Source organism: Babylonia areolata, chromosome 26 (genome assembly GCF_041734735.1).
Source record: "Babylonia areolata isolate BAREFJ2019XMU chromosome 26, ASM4173473v1, whole genome shotgun sequence".
In the NCBI taxonomy this organism is placed as follows: Eukaryota; Metazoa; Mollusca; class Gastropoda; order Neogastropoda; family Buccinidae; genus Babylonia; species Babylonia areolata.
This window is the reverse complement of record NC_134901.1, coordinates 28,232,357-28,254,400: the sequence shown is the minus strand read 5'-3', so window position 1 is coordinate 28,254,400 and position 22,044 is coordinate 28,232,357. Positions and strand designations below refer to the sequence as shown.

The window sequence follows — 22,044 nt, the reverse complement described above, 5'->3', positions numbered from 1 at the left end:
ACACACACACACACACACACACTTTGTCACAACCAAAGTCATATCTGATTATCGTGATGTAAGTAGAGCTTTGTCTTTATAAACAAAATTTCACACATCCAACAATGTGCAATTTTATGCAATCCAACCACATGGCAGAAAATGAGAGAAATGAATGCGATTCGTGAAATTCTTAAACAAGTTTTGTCCTTCCCAAATTTTTTAAAACTCTAACATTTATCACATTTTAAATTTCAGTCTGTGGATGCTGAAGTGAAAGTTTGTGAATTGGATTTGGACAATTTTTCACAATGTTGACTGAAAGAAAAAAAGTGTCTGTTTGTGTGTCTCATAACATTTGTGCTGTTGTTGTTAGACAAGTTCATTTCAGTTCAGTTTCTCAAGGAGGCTCCACTGCGTTTGGACAAATCCATATACGCTACACCACTATCTGCTAAGCAGATGCCTGACCAGCAGGGTAACAAGATTAACAACTCACTGACTGCTTCCAAAGCTGAAGTAATGATGACAAAGTAGAATATTTCAGCTGAAACTCAACTCACTGAGCTCTTCTTTCGATCTGATGCATCTATGATGTTCCTTTTAAAAAATAAAAACAAAGTTAAGTACTGAAGGTTGTGGGATTAGGGGGCTAAGGAGAGAGAGAAGAAGGGCTGGGAAAGCACAACTGCAGCTCTGTCTTCAGGTTTGTTTTCTGTGCAGCAGACACTGGTTTTACAGTCTGAAAACTTCACTTCAGAAGAAGATAAGGGAGTGATGATTAAATTTCATCACAAATGGCATTTTTCTTCATTTCTTCTGTTCCTTTATAGTCATTAGCATCAATATGTTGACTTATTGAGGACATGTAAGTATTTGTTCATTGCAAGAATTAATTCCCAAGGTTGTTTATTTTTATAGGTCTTTCTGAGTAAACAGACCAGTCTGATCCGATCTTGACAATCTTGATGGGATCTGTTTTAATAACAACAAAACTGATGAAAAGAAACATCATTTCATATTTGAACAAAGTAAAAAGAACAGGAAGACTGGCTTAAGAAAAAATTTTTTTTTTCTAAAGAAGAAGAAAAAAACAAACAAACACCAGGAAGCTTATCCAGACTACATACTTCAGCCCAGGAGCTGCGGCTTCACAGTGATGGTAGTTTTACCGAAAACTGCCATCTCTCCCATGTTGATTTCTCCGCCACTTGCTGTCACTGAGAAAATGTCATTGTTAAAGTTTCCCCCACACAGTGACAACCAAAGTGATTATTACACAGACCCACTTAAAAGCAGACATGTTTAGAGAAAAATTTCATCCAGATTTGCAAACTCTAAACCAACAAAATCACTATCTTTAATCAGTTTCAGTTTCAGTAGCTCAAGGAGGCGTCACTGCGTTCGGACAAATCCATATACGCTACCTTATACTATCTTTGATCAAGAAATCAGAAGAACAAGAAGAAAAAAAATATCAAACCTTACTACAGGAAGCTGAAAATCATTTGTTATCAAGTTTAAGGAATTCAATCTTCAAATGCTCAAAGACAGGTTTGTCTGTTTTGTTCAGGTATGAACTAGCTTTAAAACCGGTATGGAATAAACAGAGAAAGAAGTTTCTATTCTCTCAGATGGTTATTTTCTACTTTGCTGCCCATCATCACCTGTGATTTCTTAGTTATTAATAATTCATGCCAGAGAAAATACTGGCAGAAAAAATATGTATGGAACTATCAAGTACTGAAGTAGCTATAACCCCCCCCCCCCCCCCCCCCCGCCCTCTCCCGCCCACCCCCACTCCCATGTCTCTCTCTCTTTTAATCAAATATAGAAATACAGACACCAAGACAGATATGAGAAAATACAAATACTTCAAAACAAATATAACATAAACACAGTAATATCAACACCAAAGTCTTAAGTCTCAATACTACCACATTTTCCTAACCATTGAACAATGGTGAACGCTGCAGTAACAAATCAACAAACTCCTCCTCTGGAATCATCAACCTACCAGCAGACAGTAACAGTCAATAACTATAAGCATTCCAATAAATGTAGTACATTCCAAAACAATCCAAAATAATTAACTGACCAAGAGAAACAAAAAGAAACTTCCTCTCACACGTGGTGTTTTCCCCACTACAAAATACAAAGAAATGAAAATGATACGGGGGGTGTTTCAGTCATGTGTGTGTGTGTGTGTGTGTGTGTGTGTGTGTGTGTGTGAAAAGAATAAACCACACAAAAATCTCAATGGCTGACCCATTAAAGACTGAACCCATACAGTGACATACTATACTGATGAGCACACCTTTTTATTATCTACTTGTCTTTGGCTCACAATGCCAGCACTGGAACCTGAAAGACGGAATAAAATGAACAAGTCATCAGGAGTACACATCACAAAATTTTACATTGTCAGAATGGTATCTATGGAGGGATGTTGATCCACAATAATTAATATATATATATATAACATATTTCATGAATATTTACACAATAACAGTTACACTGTATACAGAAAAAAGGGGTATATTACAACAATATAACTTTGTGTCATTACAGCTTAAATCTTTCTTTGTGAAGAGCTGAGGTCATTTTTTTTTCTTTTCCCTCTCCAATTGGGGATTTCAAAAGCAAAGACCTAAAATGTATCATCAATAAAGAATACACTGTCTCAAGATTTTGCCAAAGCTCACAGTCTGCTTTTTTCCTTACTTTCTTTTTTTTAAATATAAGCCCAAACAAGTGAACTAATTTTCCTTGAACAGGGAAACCTCTGAATATTCCAGTTATCATAATAATTGTTTCTATGAACATTAAAAAAAAAAAGAAAGAAAGAAAGATTATCGCAAATAAATCATGTGTAACAATGATAAAATGATTTATACAGTGATATTTCTTTACTGCATGCTTCCTTTCCCTTCTTACACTTACAGAAAACTAGAATCTAACTGCATGAATGATTCTATTATCATTATTGCTATTGGCTGTACATAATTTTCATTTTCATTAAAATATTAATCAAAGTTACAGTGACAATAAAAACAAATCAATAAATAAATTTCTAGATAAATATATCCACTCAAAACGAAAATGTTTAAACCCACAAAGAGATCTATCATGTTAAATAAAGGTGGTGGTGGGGGGTGGGTTTAGAAATCAATGTATCTTTCAGTAAATGCAAACCACCTTACATTCAATACAGAATATAAATCATCAAGAATACATTTTTTTACATTTTTTTTATTATCAGTGAGGGCTTCTTCACATTGCATTCAGTAAAAGATTGCCACAATTTACATGCAATGTCTCCAACTTACTAGCACATCATAATACTGAACATTCATGTACCAAGCTGAGTTGCAACTCGAACTACATGTCATGAAAGTGATAAATACCTAAGAAATACCCGTATTTAAGAAACTCAATTCCCTGTGCAAATACTATAAATATTGGTTCATGTTAAACTGATGGCAGCATAGTCTGATGTTTATATGATGGTGAACTATGCAATAAAGCAGCAACGCCAGTTATGTGTCCTGCCTGCAATTGCTGTCCCATAAACACCATGCAGAAATTAGCAGAAAATGAAAGATAATCTGGAAACCCTTGACAAATGAAAAACTCAACTTTTAATTCTCTTCATTTTCATTTCTTTTTTTGTTCAATTTATTCTTAATCTATAGTATTATAATAGGTTTTGACAAGTGAAGAGGCAACTACTAAGTGAAACAAGCAACATTTTATTATTGATTTATTTTCAAAATGGTCTGACCAAAAGACTGTCAAAAGAAAGTATGCATTCTCCATCATCCACTGTAATGATGATCACTTCAATACTTGCGCTCTGTTGCTTAATCATCCTGTTGCTTCAACTGATTTATAAAATACCTTTAAAACCACATCCATTATCATGTATTACAAGCACTTACAAGTATCACAAGCTGTCAGTTTCAAATATTTGTAATTTGTTAAAAATTGGAAGACTTCAAACTCCAAACTATTTTTTTGCTTCGAAGATAATAAAATCAGAAAGTTATTCATGGATAAGTAAAATATGTTTTCAAAAATCACAACTGATGATCTGTCTGTCGCTAATTCGAGCAAGAAGTCAGACCCCAAAAAGAAAAAAATAAGACAATGATACTTTATCTTAAACAGCAAATTATGCAGTGTATTTACAAGAAACATATGAGAAACAAAAATCAATTATGCTCAGTTTTATTTCTTTCATTTGCACTTACACAACAAGATAATATTATTTCTTCCTTTTTTCTCCAAGCTGGCATTGTCTCCTTGTTTCAAACCGAAGATTACACTGGGCATCACTCACCCCAGCACACTTTTTTTTTTCTTTCTTTTTTTAAACAAGTAGACGTCTGGGATGAACTGTGCATCAGAATCTTGGGTTTGAAACTATAAATAAAACACCAGTACTATGCATTCACAACTTGAAACACAGGAGAAACAGTTTTACACAGTGGCGACTTTACAATGACTATTATTCAGTTTTCATAATATTCTTCAACAAAAACGTTATGACTGGAATGAGTGTATGGAAAAACTTGCACTTTGTTCCATAGCAACATGGTAAAAAAACATGGTCAACCACCAATCACAGATACGTTCTCTCTAAAATCAAAATGATGGCTTAAAGATAGTAATGGGTTCCAACATGAACACCACACACCCCAACACAACATTCAATAACCGTGTGCTGTGGTCAGAAAGAATGTTTGGTGCTGCGTGCTCTGTGACGACGTGTGTGCTGTCATGCATGTGTGCCCCAATGTGCATGTCAGCCTAAACTTAAGACACGTCAATCAACAACAACAAAAAAAGAGTGTAACACCAAAGTAAAACACCAAACAATCTTGTGATGAAACTGACCTGACACGCATGGATGACCTACGTCCACACTTAATCAAACCACCGAGCAGCACTTGGACTCCACAGGGACCACAGACACACTGCCAGAGGAGGGTTTACAATGTAGCGCACCACATGACAGATCTGAACTCCTGCAGGGAGAAACTCTCAGTGTCTTGCCTGCCTGGGCCTGGCGCTTGGCGGCAGCGGCAGAGGGCAGGGAGTCCGCCTGGCTGGCACAGCTGCAGATCTGGGAGAACTCCAACGACTGACAGTGAGAGGGGCCGCACAGACAGCACACCTCTGTGGACCTGCCCAGGTATTGCACAGAGGACGGGCGGAGCAGGGTGATGGGGGGCGACTCCGCCTCACTGACCACGAACAGCGCTGAGTCCGAGCGCAGTCTGCTGGGCGTGGAGCAGCTGCTCTGACGCTGCAGGGAACCCGAGCACACCGAACCATTGGGGTCCGGAGAGCGCGGGGTGGAGGGGGTTTTGTGGGGGGAGGAGGAGTCATTATCACAGTCGCTGCCCCTGCAGTCCGTCAGGAGCGCCCCCACACCTGTGCTGATGTCGCTCAGCTTGCGGCTCAGCACCCGCAGGCTGGTGTCTGTCAGCGAGCCCTTGGAGCCACCCAGCCCGCTGGAGCCCTGGTACCGACTGTTCTTGTGCTGGTGGCTAGAGTTGGTTTTGTTGTTGTTGTTGCTCTGGTTTTTCTCAGAGCCCTCTTTCTTCTCATTTTTACTACCTCCCCCTCCCCCACCTCCACCTCCTCCTCCTCCACCACCACCACCACCGCCCCCGCCCCCACCCCCTCCACTTCCATTTTGAGACTGTGACCCTTGAGAGGTCCCGCCCTCACCCCCACCCCCACCTCCCCGGAGTCGGCCGTTGCCCCCTAAGCTTCCGCCTGGACCGTCTGTGTCGCTGGAATGGTCGCTGGAGTCTCGCCTGTGAATGAACTTGTGCCTCAACTTGTCCTTGCGTGATCTGCCCTCCGTGTCGTCCGTGTCACTGGCGTCTGATGAGCTGCAGCTGGTGCCCAGCTGGCGTGGCCCCCTCCGCTTCTTCCTCTGCTCGTACTTGCGAAGGATTTCTGGAGAAGCCGAGCTGTTCTCACGGTGGCTGCTGCTTGCTGAGCCACCAAAGCGACGTGGCACAATTTTCAGTGGGTCAAACTCATCCTCGTCCTCAGACTCGTTCTCCTCATGGATCTGGTTGAGGAGCTGGGGGGAGCTGCACACCGACTTGAGGGGTCGTCGTGGATTGACAGGGTCAGGGCCAGAGGAGGCCGAGGAGGACATATTGAGTGGAAGGGACATGTGACTCGGGGCTGCCGAGTCGTCCAACGACTCCAGCGATTTCACTGGCTTCATCACCGCCGCGTCCATGTCATACTCATCATCCTCTTCACCGTCGTACTCGTCGTAGGACTCCTCCTTGATGAGACTACATTTGCGCGTCACGCTGCTCTGTCGGTTCACGAGACCGGTGTCAGAGGAGGAGGACGGCATCTGACGAGCGGAGGATGCTGACATGGAAGGGCCAGTCTGTGGGGGAGGGGTCTCTGCCTTCTCTGCTCCCCCATCTTGTATACTGCACACACCAACACACAACCCTCTTCATATAAAGAATGTCACATCTCAGCAATCATCTACACACAACTCTCTTCACTTCAACAATGTCACATCTCAACAATCATCTATCTATGCACAAATACCTTTCTTCAAACAACATGGAAACTGAAGTGATCTGTTACACAGCAATGTGCGAGCGACTATTTAAATCTCTTCTGGGTTCCCTTTCTTTTTTTTTTGATACAAGAATGATGATTTTTAAAAGTTTTTCATAGATACAAGAACAGAAATTAAAATGAATATGGTTTAACCCATTTGTGAATTGCTAAATATCACCATCAAAACGGAAAGAAAACATATGACAAAGAAATGTGAAAGAATTAAGTATCAAACATATTAGAGAGGTACATAAATGAGAAAGTATTTAAAACACTTTTCCCACTCCACCGTACAGAAGTACAGCAGGACACTTTGCTACTTTATATGATGTAAATTTGTACAGCAGGACACTTGTACAGCAGGACATTTTGCTACTTGACATGATGTAAATTTGGCAACTGCACCCTGATTATCAACAGCCAGTTACCAAAAGCTCGCAATCTAAATCAGTAATTATTTTCAACTGAACATAACAATATCTGGATATATGCACAGCTTGCAGTAAGCGTATCACATGCTAATATATAAATACTGACATAAAATGCAACACACACACACACACACACACACACAGAGAGAGAAAGGAGTATCAATCAAAACTGTGCTTTATGCACTTACTGGTATCAAGACAATTATGGACACACACAATCAGTGCAAGATAAATGATTTCTTAACTTGATTTCCTTAACTTTTTTTTGTGTAATCTTTCATTTCTATAATTTACTACAATTACCCCAGGACCAAAGTAATACGATATTCCTATTTTTGTTCTTGAACAAACAAATAAACTTACAAAAAATAACTAAAAAATAAAAAATAACTCATGCAGTTAGTTAGCAATAGCTCAATACTGCAAGCACTGTTGAGAGAGACATGAGAGTGATTCTGTGGATGTGTGAACGTACCCATTACACAAAGAGCTAGAAACTGGGAAACAAACACTGACCGAGAGCAAAGCACACACACACACACACATGCACAAAGGCCTCAGAGAAAAAGGACCTTAATAAGGCATAAGAACGACCCAAAATCTGGCAACAAACTTTCTTCCCTCTCTCAACTCACCTGGAAGTCTGCCCTCTAATCTCCCTCTAAACACTGGCAAGACTAATTCACTTTTGTGAACACAAACATGTACGATTTATATTTTTGTGTAGGTGTGTGCCAAATCAATATAACAAAAACTGTGACAAAATTCATGGCATGTTTTCATAAGATACATTCTGTTTCCATCTTTCACAACCGCACTGAGTCTTAAGAAGTACACAAAATGCAAACACATCCTTAGGTGACACATTAATCAAGACAATAACAACACAACAATGTGCAAATACATGCGGACCATTCATTACACGTACCAGAGCTCACAGGCAATATAGCAATAGGTTCTCTGATGCCACTATCTTATCAGAACTTCTGGTTTCGATTTTCATTATTTTTCTGGAGTCATATTTCTTTAAAAGCAAAGTCCAAAAATAGTAGGAGCATAAAATAATGCCAAAACCTGTTAGGTCCCTGTGTACACATTGAAAAAATAGTGCAGGAATGTGTGTGCATATCCAGTCAAAAGACAAGAAAGACACCAGTGACTAATAATGAGATAAAGAACCAAAGCGGCAAGTGCAAGACAACTATTCAACAATCCAGTCCCATCCAACTCTTATTAGGACTGGTCCTAGTCAGTAAACTGGAATTGCTCTGATAATAATCCCCAGTTGCATACATGTTATCAACTCGAAGCTCTGTTGCTTTGAGTTGAAAGTCTTGTCTCCCTTGGACTGGTCAGGGCATGTAAATTTGTTTGCTTATTGTTTCTGCATTTCCCATTCTGTGTGTGAAAGACCAAGTTCAGGACTATCTGAAAATGTGCTCATTCTAAAAACACATGCATTCAGACTGAACAATACATAGAAATCAACTAAAAATTAATGCATGTGCACACATGCACGATGCACATGCGTGCATACTCAAACACACATACCTTACACTCAAACAGAATAAGAGAAGAAAATATATGCAAATGAAAATCTGCACTTAAAAAACACCAGCAGACACACACAAAAGGAGTCCAATGCTGTGCATGGAAGGGGGTACTATGATGCAGTCAATCCTTTGCATGCAAGAACCAAACAGTGCCCTTTCCACATCAAAAATACATCTACTCCGCATTAAGAGTGAGATACCAAAACACACTTGATAAAGATGACAAAGGCTGAAGAGGGACTTGAACTTATTGACTGGAAGCTGAAGCATGCCTGACTGAGCTAACTGCCATCAAACATGAGAAAACTAAAACCTCTCATAACTCAGCATCTTCTGGGCTGTTTCTTACCAGCCACCATTCTTTGCTGTCTTTGCTTCTTTTTTTTTCAGTCTATTCAGTATAATACTATATCTATCTTAGCAATTTCCATGAAAAAATGATGATGAAAATCAGAAGAAGAGAAGGGATGTTTCATATTTCTGGTTGTCAACTGAACAGAAAGCACCAAATCTCTCAGATAACTGGTGGTTACCTCCCAAATACATATAAAAGCCCTAAAAAAATTGTTTTCAATAAGAAAAAAAATCATCTCTATAAAAGAAGAAAGAGGAGAAAAAAAACAGAACAAGATAGGTATGTGTGTGAGAGAGTGAAAGAGACAGAAAGATATGAAAAGACCAATATCTGAGCACTTCTTGATGTTCATGGTTCAGCTCGACATCTTCAGGAAGCATTGGAAAGGCACGCTTCCACCCACACTTTACAATCTGACCCCAGCACTGACTGACAGCATGACAACAGACAGTAATCTTCCTCCTCCCCTTTCCCTTTCTGCCTTCCACTGCACAATAAATGTCACAGGCTGTGTGCCTCCAGAAACCACACCCCCCACTAAGTACTCATCAACACTAATCATTGAATAACTTTAACAACCTGTGTCCATCATGCTATGAGCTGTTTGTGGTTTTGAATTAAAAAAAACAACAACAAAAAAACAGATGATACACCTTGTGCTTATTAGGTTACAGAACACACTGTTCAACTTTGTGGCAGTGGCACTAAGCATGATACTCAGTAGTGTCCAGCATGCTGTCAGTCATATCTACCCGTAACCCCAACACCTGATCTTCAGAGCAGGCGGGAACCCAAGCAGCTCCAAGGATCCCATCCTCTGCTCTGGTTGACTGTGGTCAACAGGAAAGATGGAACTGGTTACACAGCAGCACATTTGCTGAATCCCACAAACGAAAAAACGGTAAGAACAGATGTCCATGGAACTCTATCAGCTGACATCTGCATGCTGCTATTATCACCAACCCAAAGCAACTTTGTCCAACTCAAATTACCTCCCAATAAACCAGCAGATTTTGTGTTTTCTTTCTTTGGAGGACACATGATGAGAAAATGTGATGTAAGCATACATCTGGCAAAGCCTCAATACCAACAGTACTCTGTCACAATCACAGGACTTCACAGAGAAGGAACAAAATGGAAAGAGAGGAACACAAAACCTATCACAATCACCAGTTCTTTTTTTTTTTTTTTACTTTTTTTTTATGGCCAGTCTTAACAGACAAGAAACAGAATGAAAGACAGGAAAAGAAAGGAATCCAAGTTCCTTGTTCATTTCATCTCATGAAAAGTACAAAAAAATATTTTTCAGATGCGAAATCTGATAATGAGTATAAAAATCACACAATTATATTAGGTAAATAGTGGATTACTACTATCCCCCCCCCCCAAAAAAAAAAAAAACACTCCCCCCCCACAAAAAAGAAAAAGATATGTTTCCTACTTATTGCATAATAGTAAATTAGCAGTCAAACAATTATGTCCAATACACTTAGTTTGATCTGTCTACAAATTCATGCCACTCACATCCAGAACAATACGTTTATGAAAAAGTATGTGCTTGCATGCATCTTTTATGATACTGCTGGGTGAATTACAATACTCCCGCATTACTCGACAATGTGTTAATCATGTTCAAATAAATGTGATCAACTTCTGCATGTTATTTCTGATACCCACAGAACATAAAATGAATTCCTTTAGCTTCTTCAATATGAACTATTTCGTAAAAGAATTATAATCAACAGATAAAAAAAACAAAGAATAAGAAAGAAACGGCCATCACTGAAAATAATAGTACACCGACACTGCACTGCAAAAAGCAACCATGACAAGAACAGCAACAGAAACTGTAATCAAGTCAACAAATTAAAACCATGTCAAATTCAAAGGAAACGAATAAAATAAAACTATTCAAAAAAAATATAATAATAAAAAAACAACAGAACCACAAAACTGAACTCTTCATTCCAAAGTAAGGAAACACAGGGCGCAATGACTGGGACAGAACATTCCGCAAGGTGGAGGACAGACATGGGAGGCAAACCAAACCAGGAAAAGAGAAATTACGCGTCAGGCTGGCGGTTACGCGCTCTCAGCCAGCCCAGGCTGAACTTGTGCCCTTTGCCCTCTCTGGTCCATTCCTTGGCTTTTCGCTCAAAGAAGCAGGTCAAGGACGCAACCTTGGACTGTTTCTTGCTGGTCTCCTGATCTGCTGCGCCCACTGCAATGCTCTGAATTATCAGGCCAGGTGGCTCGTTCACAGCCGCCTTCACCTTCCTGGACTCCACCTTCGGCTTGTCCTGCTTCAATTTTCTGAGGAAGGGAGACATCTTTGTTGGACTGACAGCGTCTGGAAGGTTGGAAGCCAAAGCCCCTCTGCCGGTCTTCCGGCGGTCCAGAGTCATGCTGGTGGTGAGACGCTTGAAGTAGGACCCCGAGGCAACAGGTTCCTCCGCAGCAGGAGAGACGCAGATGGAAGGGGAGGGGAACTGTGGCTTCAGGTCCACAGTGGGTATGGGGGCTGTCTTGGTCTTCTTAACTTCCTTCTGCTTGCTGGCCCAAAGGACAGGGAAAACAATGTTGAAATGATGACACTCCACTGCTCAGCAGTGAAAACAAAGGACAAGAGAGGTAAGGCCTTCTATGGCTCACGTGTGATTCGTAAGGGGGCGAGGGGGGAAGAAAAAAAAACTGAAAAGGCATCACAATTACTATTAGATAAAAAAAAAAAAAAAAACACAATAAACTGCATATAATGATCCAAAGAATATATTCTTGCTCACCATCAGGATGAGTGTTTGTTGAACTGAAAGTTGCATGCTAAAGGAAAAACAAATCCACCTAAACCAGCCCACATCACTCTGCATTTCATTGTTTTACCACCATATCTATCAATGTTCAAGCTTTCTCTGTGTTTAATACATCTTTCCCTCTTCAACAATTCATAACAAAAACTTCAAATACTTGTACGACACTACATACAAAAAACCAACATGCAGGCAAGAAAAGGTTATCATCTGCCTTATGAATGACAAAACATGAAGGACAAAAATCAACGATTTTTTTTAAAAACAAACACTGAAGTACTGCAGTTAGACAATGTGAGAAGTGCCTAAGATGATCAAAATTATATTTTTGCTCACCATCAAACACAATTTCTTTTTGTAGATTGAAAAATTGTGCTGGAAAAATTATGCTCAACTATGCTGGGTATTCCTGGCTAAACTGGATCACCATTTTCACTATGAATATCCAAACCATTCATAGTTATATGCTCATATCTGTGAGATATTTCGGCCGTTCCTGACTTTCCCCATGACTTTACAGTTCAAAATGAATTTGTTAAGGATTTACCATGGACGAACATACATACACACACAAACAACAACAACAACAAAAACAGAGTCATTACATTGACTCACTTTTCACACACGTGAACCAAAAGTGAATCTTTTCATTGTAAATTTGGCAACAGGGCAAAATGATGGTGACCTCTAGCTGAAAATAACAGACACCAAAAATAATACTCCACATGAAAAGCCCTCCACAAAATCAAAAGAGTGTAAGGAATATATAAAGAAAAAAAAACATAAGAGGGAGAAAAGACAAATACATCTGATATATATTAACAGAAAAATAAAACTGCAAAGTGAAAATGAAACCAGGCCTGCTGCAAAGTGAAAACACGTTTCATTCAAAGCTAAAATTTACAAAATACAATTAAGCAAAAAATTGCACACATTTTATTTATTTCCCCCTTTCCATTATAACTATTACTTCAAGGGACATAAATATAACTGAATTCAAGACTGAATCACATTTAATAACTGAAACTCTTATTCAATTTACTTAATTTTTTGGTTCTTAATTCCAACCTCTCATTTCCAGTCATAGGCGCAAGTGATCCAAAATGTGATTCGACTTGTTTAATAAGCAAAACCTTACCTTCCTCACACACACACACACACACACACACACACACACACACACACACACACACACACTCACTCACACACTAAAAACTAATCCAGATCAACCAGATTTGTTCTTCACCATTTCTATAAAATGGAAAGGCAGCAAAGGACTGGGTAAATAAAAGAAAGCCGCTTGGGGGGAAAAACAAAAACATCTGAAGGCCAAAAGAAAGCACCTTATATATATATATACATATAGAAAGCACCAAGCACTGCAACATTTCATGAAAAGCCATCAACAAAATAGCATTCCTTTCAGCCCTGCCCACTGATACATCACATCCTCACTCCTGCCAATGGATATACAGAACCTGTGCCAGAGAATATATTATAACTCTTTCCAACTGAAACATCATAACTCTTGCCAATGGATACATTATAACTCTTTCCAGTTGATACATTATTATTACACTAGCCAATGGATACATAATTTTTGCCAGCAAATACATTATGCCAATGGATACATTACAGCTCTTGCCAGTTGATACATTGTAACTCTTGCCAATGGATTCACTATAACTCTTGCTAATGGATACATTATAGCTCTTGCCATTGGATACATTATAACTTTTGCCAGTGGACATATTAACTCCTGTATAAGTCTTGCCAGTTGAACATTAGAACTCTTGCCACTTAATACATTACAACTCTTGCCAGTTGGTACATATCAACTCTTGCCACTTGACACATTATGAACTCTTGACACTTGATACACAAGAGCTCTTGCAACTACAATAACTTCACATCTCTGCCAAGGTACACACCACATCCTCACACCTATGTCACTGAAGCAATCTATTCCAAGTAAATGCTGGAGACAGGTTTGCATGAATGGAAAGTTGGAAATGTGAACGACTGAGAGCAATGGCTTGTTTTTCCTTTCCTCCTTTACCTGTTTCACAAACCTCCTTCCCCATCCACCCACTCCACATGTTCACCAAGACGATCTGGTGACTTCTCACTCAAACTCTCTCACAAGTGTGTTATGACATAACTTTATGGGTAAACAATATGAGAATTTATCACGATTTTGGATCATAATAACACAGCAAACAATGAAGACATTTCTCTTAGGGAAGACAATGAGTCATGGGAAAAATAAATGTTACTTGGTTAAATGTAGTGTGTACCACTGTGTTAACTTTCTTTCCCAATTAAATATTGTTAGCAGTGTTACATTCAAGGGTTTTTCATTTTAATGCTGAGTTGCTTCAAGCTGGTTTGGACTAAGACTGTGCATTTTTTTTATTGTTGTGTTGTGTTGTGTTGTGTTGTGTTTGTGCTGTGTGTGTGTGTGTGTGTGTGTGTGTGTGTGAGTGAGTGTGTGTTCATCCATCTTATCAGGCATGGGTGCACATATTGTACCCATGTCTGTGAGTACATGAAGCAGATTTCCTGTCAGAGAGAGAGAGGGAGAGGGAGCGAACACTGAACACTGAAATGTTTTAATGAAAAGGCCACTGGCCCAAAGAGAGAGGGAGGGAGGGAGGGAGGGAGAGAGAGAGAGAGAGAGAGAGAGAGAGAGAAAATGTGTGATGCATGTGCTATAAAGATATTTGTATCTTTATGTCTGTATGTTTATGTGTGTGCCTTTGCATACACATGTGTTCACATCTGCATGTGTCTCAGTGTGTACACATCAAACTTAAGAAGCAATAACCAACATACAGTGAACAGATGACTTTTCTGACATACACCTTTCTCAAGCCACGACTATATTGGATTGCAAACAAAATATATTATCTTAATTGCAAAAGTGACCTTGTGTAGTAGATGTAATACTGGAATGTTAGAACAAATGCAGATAAGTGCACCATGCATTCAACTTTAATCCAGCCTGGGAGAGATTTTTTGCTTTGACAGATGCTAATGGATATACAGACAATTTGAAGCTTATAGCTTCCATCATTTCTTTCTAGTCATGTCTCCCTGCCTCTAATTCATTCAATCTACAGTATTTGCTGATTCTGCTTCTACATCAGTATATGCATATCATGTAAGAACTATCGATTCATGTCAAAGGCTGCATCAACCCACAAATGTACCTATGGCTCAGATCCTACACAGTGAGATTCTTTCAGTGAAATAGTAATACCACTTCTAAAAGTGTCTTTCTGAAATGGTACAGTCACAGAAGGATGACGGTTTGAAGGAAGGGATATGCAGACACAACACGGTTACTTTCTTGGTTTAAAAAAAACTGAGTGAAGGTTGATTTAGGCACGTCAGCCCAGTAACAAAGACCAGAATTCATCATGTAGTAACGGTTTAATTTCTTAATTAATATCTTAATCATGTGGCATAGTTCTGTCAGTATGTGGGATGGTTATGTCAGTATTTGTTATTGATGTCTAACCTGTGTATATGTCAGTGCCAATAAAATATCAGGAACTGTCTGTTTATTTGACAAGAGTTATTCTATTTGAATGCATCCACTCATACATGTTACATTACATATGACAGGCCAGACTGTCAGGACATTCCAAGGGTACAAGGAGTTAGAATGATAGGATGTCAAGCCAATGTTAGAGACCCCTGGGCGAATCTGATGTATGTGCATATAAATGTTGGTGGTTTGCTAGTTGAAACAGCATCTACAGCCAAACGGCGCCTAGTCGGGAAAAAAAGCACAGCTGCATTAAACAGCAGGCAGTGCAACAGCATAGCAGTTGTACATGGGATTGTTGCTGCCAAAAGTCTGACCTGGACTCTTCGCTAAAGCTCACGGCCTCTGTTGGTGGCGGTGATAACAACCCGTCCCAGCTCACACTGGCTGAAGTCCTTCTAACAACACGCACATCAGGCATTTTTCACAGAATGTTAAAAGACGTAACCAGCAACATCCTAACACCTGCAGAAAGTGTTCATATGTGACGGGATGTTGAGAAAAAGAATAACATCCTGTGTGTATTGAATAACACCATCACACAAAAGGAAAGTGAAAAACAAAACTTGTCTATTACTTCATTTTCAAGACATCGCAACATCCTTGATGGGATGGTCATTTCAAACATGACAAAACCTTTAACTCTGACTTATACAGCATGATACAATCCTTAAACAGTTTCCTAGTTCTATACAGTTCTCTCCAATGCCAGTAAAATCAAATCCTCTAAAGAGATCCTTTACTATTCTCTTTGTATAACAACAAATTTGTACTGAAAAATCATGGGTTAGGAATGATAAAATGCTAATGTTCATAATAAATGCTGAAAAATAAGTCTCTTCAACTGATCAGCTTTTGACAATGGGTTTCTGAGAAGAAAATTACACTTTTCTTTAACATTGGAGATCTTCCATTCTATAACTCTAATAGGAGACTTTCTATAACTCTAATATGAGACAAACTTAACTGTCAAAGTTCCAACGTCATTCATACACACACATGCACACTCATGAACAAACAGGCATATGCATGTGTGCACATTTGCACACTTTCACACATACACACTGCTATTCTAACTCACACAAAGTCTGGCACACATCCACGTGCTCACACACCCACCCACACCCATAATTCAGTGTTTGAAAACAGATCTCTTTAAGTAATGATGTGATCTGGATTTGTCTGAGACTTAAAATCCAATACATTTTGAAGGAGAAGAAAAGAACCAAATGACCTAGGTAAAGACAAAAGAAAACAGAAGATGATGATGAAGAACAAAAACTTTCTTCTACAAATCATTCCATATAAATACAAAAATCAAGCAATCCAACTCAATCTACTAATTAAACAAAATATATATATAAATTCATATACAGCTGCTAGGAAAAATTAAGCCCAAACAATCAATGCTGGAGATAATAAGACTGAGAAAGGAACCAGTGACTTTAAAATGAATACACAAATAAAAATGAGAGAGATTAGATTAACAACAATTTTTTTCAGGATTGAAAAAAAATAAAAATAAAAAATCCAGACATACCGAGGCGACAACATCAAGGGTTCCAGTTGAGGTTTGGGAGCCTTGGACGGAGAGGGGGTAGGCTGCTTTCTCAAGGAGCCACTGGAGGGCTGCTGCAGCTGCTGCTGCTGCTGCTGGGTCAGTATTTCATGCTGCTGGTGCTTCCGCAGTCGCCGCTCCACCAGCAGGTAATAGGTAGCCGTGATGTAGTTGTACGAGTCCTTCTCTATTGAGCTGTTCATGGAAATCAAAACAATGAAGATGTGACTTTTGGGGAGCGGGGATAGGGGGGTGGGGGTGGGGGGAGGAGCAGGGAGAAATGTAAAAGAAAAATTTCGAAAAAAAAAAAAGAAGGAAAAATTAGTATACTCTGCATGACAGTCTGACAGCCCATGATAGTTGGGCAATGAAAACACACACACGCACACACACACACACACACACAGAGTTTGCCTGCAAGTGTTAATGACTGTGACTGACATTTGCATATCTTACATGTGTGCTTGCAACATTATAAGCATGCTTGTTTGTAACTGCACCAGTTGATCTGAATATGTCACTCTTTTTTTTATGATTATAAAAAAATAAAAAAATAAATAAAAAAGAAAACCTGGATTGAAAAAAACATAAATAACAAGCCTTCAAGCTCACAGAAAACTACTACTTTTTTTTTCTTTGATTTGATTTTTTTGAGGGGTGTGGGGGTGTGGTGGGAGGGGGGGAGTGCAGAGACAAAGCATGTATCTATCCAAGTTGGTGCAAGGTTGCTTGAAAATGCAATCACCTGAGGATTTCTTCTCTGGAGGCTATGTTGCCCTCCACCATTTTCTGCACCACGTAGTTGTGGTCAGCGTCTGAGATCATCTCTTTGGTGATGAGAGGCAGGAAAGTGGAGACGGGCGTCAGGTCCCCATCGTTCAGCCAGGGGTGTGTCATGATCTGCGACAATGTGGCTCTCTTTGCCGGATCTCGCTGCAGCATCCTGCCAATCAGGCTGAAACAAAGCAACCAAGCATGTTGTCCATTAGTTTGTGGGTTTGGGGTTTTTTTGTTTGTTTGGTTTTCTTTTTTTTTTCTTTTTGAAAGGAGAAACCAGTGGACACTAAAACAGTAAAAGGTGACTGCAAATGAGCACAGCTGTCTAAGCATCCATGGAAGACTTTTTTCCACCCCATACTTAAATTTTTTTTATTTTTAAATCAAATCTTTTTTCTTCCAGCATCACATTCCTCCTGTTCTTTTCTTTTTCTCTTTTTCCATTCTCTCTCTCTCTCTCTCTCTCTCCCTCTCTCCCACTGTCCATTAGTTAATCTGGTAAATGGGCACAGCACAATGCATCCTGGAAATAGTACACACGCATTATCAACATCACTTCATTAGAGCAAAAGCTGGAAACAAAGGGTCAGCCCATTGGGAACATACGCAGTCAGAAGGAACCACATGTATGCATACAGCAGAGTAGAGAGCAGCAGCAATGAACAGCTGGTCCCTCCATGTGACCAGGGAGAAAGCAGGAAGAAGTAGGTCTGACCACCAACTGTTACATTCAACCCACAATGCACAGCATCAGCTCATTTACCTCCATACCATGCTCTAGTATAAACTGTAGATTCCACAGTATCAAACAATTTAAAGCTGTTAATTGTAATTACATGAAACAAACGATGGAGCGAAAGTAATATTCTTATAAACAACAATAACAATCGCATATATGTATAGTTTCCCTTGAATAGTATTTCAAGTAAAATGAGATATCACTGTCAGTGACATGTAGTCATTATAATTTTTTTTTTTTAATCTCTCTCTTTTGAAATTGACCCACTCAGACAAATGACAACAGCTTGTTTCATCTTTGCTCTTAGAGACCAACCAACTGACACCCGTTTACAACAATGTAACTATTTTTCTCTGTTATACACTGTCCATGCCATTCTATTTCCTCATTTGCACAAGCAATGTAGTTTTCCTCCCACACGTACTGATTTAGGGCTTTCAGCAAATGTCACTGTGTGTGTGTGTGTGTGTGTGTGTGTGTGTGTGTGTGTGTGTGTGTGTGTGTGTGTGAGTGAGAGAGAGAGAGTGTAAAACATGCACACATGCATACGTGCACACACACACATTCACTCTCTCAAACTCACACAAACATGCATTATGTCTGCAGTGAGAGAGGCCATCAAACTGATTAGCCTCCCCACACAGGCAACAAAGTACAAATAAATCTGGAAACAGCTCCCACATGCAGACATCAATTTCAAAGGTCCACCCAAGCAACTGGATCAATATCTGAAGGAAACGATACCATTTGCAAACACAAACAACCACAGAGCCAGCAATCACTGACTGAATCAGCAATGGGACTCATACACATGTCCCTTTACATGGGATCCAGTGTGTTTGCTTCAAGATTCATGGCCAATTCCAAAGCTTTCCAGTGCCCTGATTTTTGGGCGGATTTGCGCGCGCGCGCATGTGTGTGTGTGTGTGTGTTTGCTGTTGTTGTTATTGTCATTGTGGACCAAGTAATTTTATTGTAAAACTGAAACTTTAAGTATCAAACACACACACACACACACACAGTGACACACATACACGTGCACGCACGCATGCACACGCACACACATGCATCCATACCCCATCGTCCTACTGGCTCTCACACCACTCACTCTCTGCAGTTTTTGGAGACGTGTTCGGGCACATGATATTTGCAGTCCATGATCATGGTCAGAGTCTCGCTGTCATTGGCCTCTTGGAACGGGGCCACACCCACCACCAGCATGAACAGGATCACCCCCAGGCTCCACACATCTGAAACAACATCCATGTCACATCCACCCTTCCACCACCACCTCACGACCCACCCCTCTCAAAATTTCTGACATTAAGACTGGGGATAGCGTTCACAATTCATCAGCTTGATTTTTGTTTTGATGTTAACTTCCTTGGTGACTCACTGTCCACCGTCATTTAAAGTACTGAGCCTTAATGTGTCTCAGTTTGCATTGAATACAGCTTCTTTATTACCAACTAACCAAGTGTTATAACTGTTTTACCTTCAGAAAAACAATAACATATCTTCTAATTTCTATGATGTCAAAACTAGTATATATATGCCTTAGTTGTCTATCAGTTTAACCTATCATACTTTTTGGTCAATAACTTGAATAAGGTGCTGCAGCGCATAAAGTGCACAGATCCACTAAGTTCATAAATTCAAAGAAAAAAGTTTTGAACACATATAATATATATTATACAGATAACATATAATATATATTATACAGATATATCTGATAAGCCGCTTTGTAGGCCGGGAATTACATTACTTATATTCTTTCTCTCTCTCTCTCAAACTGCTTTTGAAAACTTTACAAAAAAAGGCACTGCACTCACCATGGATGACAAGAACATGAACCTATGGTATGACACAGAACATTGCAAAATGCTATAGATTTGTATGTATTTCCAGGCTTAGCCAGCCTAGGTTAACATGACAAAAATGAAAAACAAATCCTGACAGAATGCAGCACTTAGCTGTTTCCATTTTAGCTTCTTAACTTAAGAGAAAAGTTCAATTTACATTTCATTAAATGACAGCATCAGTTAATAGAACTTGACTAAATCACAGACTGGTACATTTTACTGTCAAGTAATTTTTAACACCTCTGATTCTGTGTGTGTTAACAGGCAAAATAGCTGAAGGTTAAAAGCATTGGACTCTGAATCCAAGAGTCTTGGGTTTGATCATGATATCTATGCCTGGTGAGTTGAGGGTGGAGATTTTTCTTATCTCCTAGGTCAACTTTTAATGGCATCTAACGAGCAGATACCCACAAATGCCTTAATCCCCTCCATGTATCACTGTATGTACACATGTTGTATGCAAAAGATCAAATCTGTTACACTTAACTGGTCATGAAATCCATGTCAGACTTTGGTGGGTTATGCTAGACATGAACATATGCAGCATGCACAACCCTGTGTGTGTGTGTGTGTGTGTGTGTGTGTGTTCATTCGTTCTTTAATTTAGCGTCTTTTCACTATCAGTGATATTAGATGATTAAAAAAAAAAAAAAAGAAACAACAAAACAAAACGGGGGAGGGGGAAGGGGGGGTGGGGAGGGGGGGGGGGGCGTGGGACGGGAGAGGGATGAATAAAACAGAAAAGGTAGTGTGTGTGTGTGTTTGTGTGTGTGAGTGTTCATTTAGCCTGCTGCCTACTGGCGTGGGACGGGAGAGGGATGAATAAAACAGAAAAGGTGGTGTGTGTGTGTGTTTGTGTGTGAGTGTTCATTTAGCCTGCTGCCTACTGGCAGGATAGAAACACCAACACATACAAAAAGCCCACTGGTGCATGTAAACAGGCATGTAATGTATGCAAATTAACATGGGAGTTGCAGCCCATGAATGCAGTTCAATTTCAGAACTAAGAAAGAAAACATTCTCTGGGACAGGTATTTTTCCTGGAGGTTGATATGGCTTTTATTTTTCTCTTGTTAAACAATCCTTAAGTTCATACCTCAGTGTGTGTATTTTCCTAGAGCTTGGCTTTTATTTAGGGGAGGTGTGTGTAAGAAAAAGAAAGAAACCCATGAGGAAGACAATACACAATCGCAACCCACAGGCAAAAAAAGAGAAAAAAACTATAATTCAGATCCCTCTGATTGTGCCTAGTTGGACGTAGAGGCATGTTACACCAACAAATGTCAGTTCATGTATATCATAATTCATATCAAAACTCATTATGTCATGGCTATCATAAACACCTACAATATCAAATGTTTAAACTTAGGTTCACTGCAACTTGTCCTTGAGGCAAGTGCTGCAAGTAGTTACAAGACCTCTGAGCTTATCAAACAATTAATTACTAACAACCTGACACAAGGGGCAAGGTTGAAGGTATAATACATTCCCTCTCAATAACCGTTAAAGCACCAACAGCACTGATATAACACTGGTAAGCAGTGAAGTACTGTTAGTTTAAGCTGCCCAAATCCGCTTGTAGCATGAGTATACCATATACATTACAGTATGTGGATACAGAACTTTACAACTGCCACAGTTCTTCAATAATGGTTCTCTTGTTGTTTTCAAAAAATAAAATATTTCTCCAAGTGTTTATTTATTCAATAAAAAATTTGTTTATAAACAATTCAGATATATCTTGTTTAAGATTGATGTGTTTGGTTGTAAGTATCTGTCTGTTCTCTGACAAATAATTTGCATCAGTCTGCCAGACTG

The 22,044-nt window shown here is 39.4% G+C and overlaps 1 protein-coding gene across 10 annotated transcripts in view; it reads right to left on the bottom strand.

Moving 5' to 3' along the window:
- Positions 1 to 1,783: 1,783 nt before the first annotated feature.
- LOC143300855 (SNF-related serine/threonine-protein kinase-like) overlaps positions 1,784 to 22,044 on the bottom strand; it is a 23,789-nt gene continuing 3,528 nt past the window's right edge. Inside the window, exons 2-7 of one of the 10 annotated variants that reach the window (XM_076614806.1) lie at positions 19,473 to 19,614; positions 17,594 to 17,803; positions 16,831 to 17,043; positions 15,608 to 15,688; positions 10,998 to 11,483; positions 1,784 to 6,452 (exon numbers count right to left, since the gene is read on the bottom strand). In XM_076614806.1, coding sequence (XP_076470921.1) covers positions 4,913 to 6,452; positions 10,998 to 11,483; positions 15,608 to 15,688; positions 16,831 to 17,043; positions 17,594 to 17,803; positions 19,473 to 19,614 — 2,672 coding nt within the window. In that variant the 3' untranslated portion in view covers positions 1,784 to 4,912. Of the gene's footprint in view, positions 6,453 to 9,682; positions 9,761 to 10,997; positions 11,484 to 15,607; positions 15,689 to 16,830; positions 17,044 to 17,593; positions 17,804 to 19,472; positions 19,615 to 22,044 lie in introns of all 10 variants that reach the window. The other 9 variants (XM_076614809.1, XM_076614807.1, XM_076614810.1 and 6 more) reach the window with 9 other exon arrangements.